General features: G+C 50.5%; 2 protein-coding genes across 28 annotated transcripts in view; one reads left to right on the forward strand and one right to left on the reverse strand.

Moving 5' to 3' along the window:
* Positions 1–1,404, forward strand: part of LOC119582032 (eukaryotic translation initiation factor 4 gamma 1-like) — a gene marked incomplete at its 3' end in the record, with an annotated part of 189,642 nt that overhangs the window by 57,181 nt on the left and 131,057 nt on the right. For 2 of the 27 annotated variants that reach the window (XM_037930243.1, XM_037930245.1), the window contains 1 exon segment: positions 354–391. 27 annotated transcript variants of the gene reach the window in all.
* Positions 586–1,404, reverse strand: part of LOC119582363 (uncharacterized protein DDB_G0271670-like) — a 3,126-nt gene continuing 2,307 nt past the window's right edge. The window contains exon 3 of the mRNA XM_037930577.1: positions 586–1,208. Within this exon, the coding sequence (XP_037786505.1) occupies positions 586–1,208 (623 nt within the window). The remainder of the gene's footprint in view (positions 1,209–1,404) is intronic.

Below are 1,404 nucleotides of genomic sequence, written 5' to 3' on the forward strand. Positions count from 1 at the left end.
TCGTATACCCAAACTTTTTTTTTCCTTTTAAGTCTATCAATCGTACACACGCATTGCTACTCAGTAACGTCTATGACTAATACACACTTGAATTTGATTTCCGATTCGCCAATGCTTTTACCTTTACCAGCATGTCCTTCCTCCTAACACACTGCTTCCCCCGTGTGACGTCACAGATAATGACATATTTGTGGGATAAATTTTCATGTGTGTTCGATGAGGAATGCGGATCTTAGAATAATTATTTGATTTTTTTTTCTTTCTTTTTTTAGCTTATTTTTTTTTCTGTGATTCGATCAGTGTAATTTTTTTTTTTAAATGCGTTTGATTAATTTCTCAATGTTTCGTTCCAGGTACCGTGTGATGGCAGTAGCTGCTTAGGAGCCTTCAGGTAACTTCATAATAGCCGTTAAGGTTGAGGTTGGAATGAATAATTAATTAATTATAATTGGAAACAAGAGGGAGAGAGAAGCAGGTAAAGTCTGTGGTTTTAGGCCGAGGAGGACCCGTTCTTGGGAAAAGTAGAGGGGGGGGGGTCTTCAAGGAGGAGGTTGAGGAGGAGAGATAGCAGGTGACGGAAGCGGTCTAGGTCGAGAGGGAGCTGAGATCGGGGTCGAGGGTGAGGTTATAGCTGAGTTCGAGGGTGAAGTTGCAGCTGAGTTCGAGGGTGAGGTTGCAACTAAGGTCGAGGGTGAGTTTCAGACCATGCTCAAGGTCGAGCTTAAAGCTAAGGTCGAGACAGGTGAAGATTGACGCTGATGAGGAAAAGGAGCTCGAGGATGAGGTTTTGTTTGTGGCAGAGTTTGAGGTCGAGGACGAGGTGTTGTCTGCGGCTGAGGTTGAGGTCGAGGATGAGGTTGCAGCACGGCATTCCGAGGGTGTGCGAGGCCCAGTGTGTGTGATTTGATATTTCGCTGGACCGTCCGTGTTTCGTGAAGGAGCTGACCTCGCGTCCGTGTTTCGTGAAGGAGCTGACCTCGCGTCCGTGTTTCGTGAAGGAGCTGACCTCGCGTCCGTGTTTCGTGAAGGAGCTGACCTCGCGTCCGTGTTTCGTGAAGGAGCTGACCTCGCGTCCGTGTTTCGTGAAGGAGCTGACCTCGCGTCCGTGTTTCGTGAAGGAGCTGACCTCGCGTCCGTGTTTCGTGAAGGAGCTGACCTCGCGTCCGTGTTTCGTGAAGGTGACCCACCCGTGGCCGTAGCAGGCGATGCTGGAGGGCGGGGGAAGGGAGGGGGTGTGGGGGGAGGGGCGTCAGAGGGTTGGGGGAAGTGGGAGTCAGAGGGGGGGAGGGAGTGAGAGGGGGGGGAGGGGGGCGGAGGGCTAAGACAACGGAGGGACGGGTTGGGATTGCTTCTTGATGGGAGACATTTTCGTTGCAGTTTGCTTGTAGTTGTGCAATGTAGGAT

The sequence above is a fragment of the Penaeus monodon genome, chromosome 15 (genome assembly GCF_015228065.2).
Source record: "Penaeus monodon isolate SGIC_2016 chromosome 15, NSTDA_Pmon_1, whole genome shotgun sequence".
Taxonomy (NCBI): Eukaryota; Metazoa; Arthropoda; class Malacostraca; order Decapoda; family Penaeidae; genus Penaeus; species Penaeus monodon.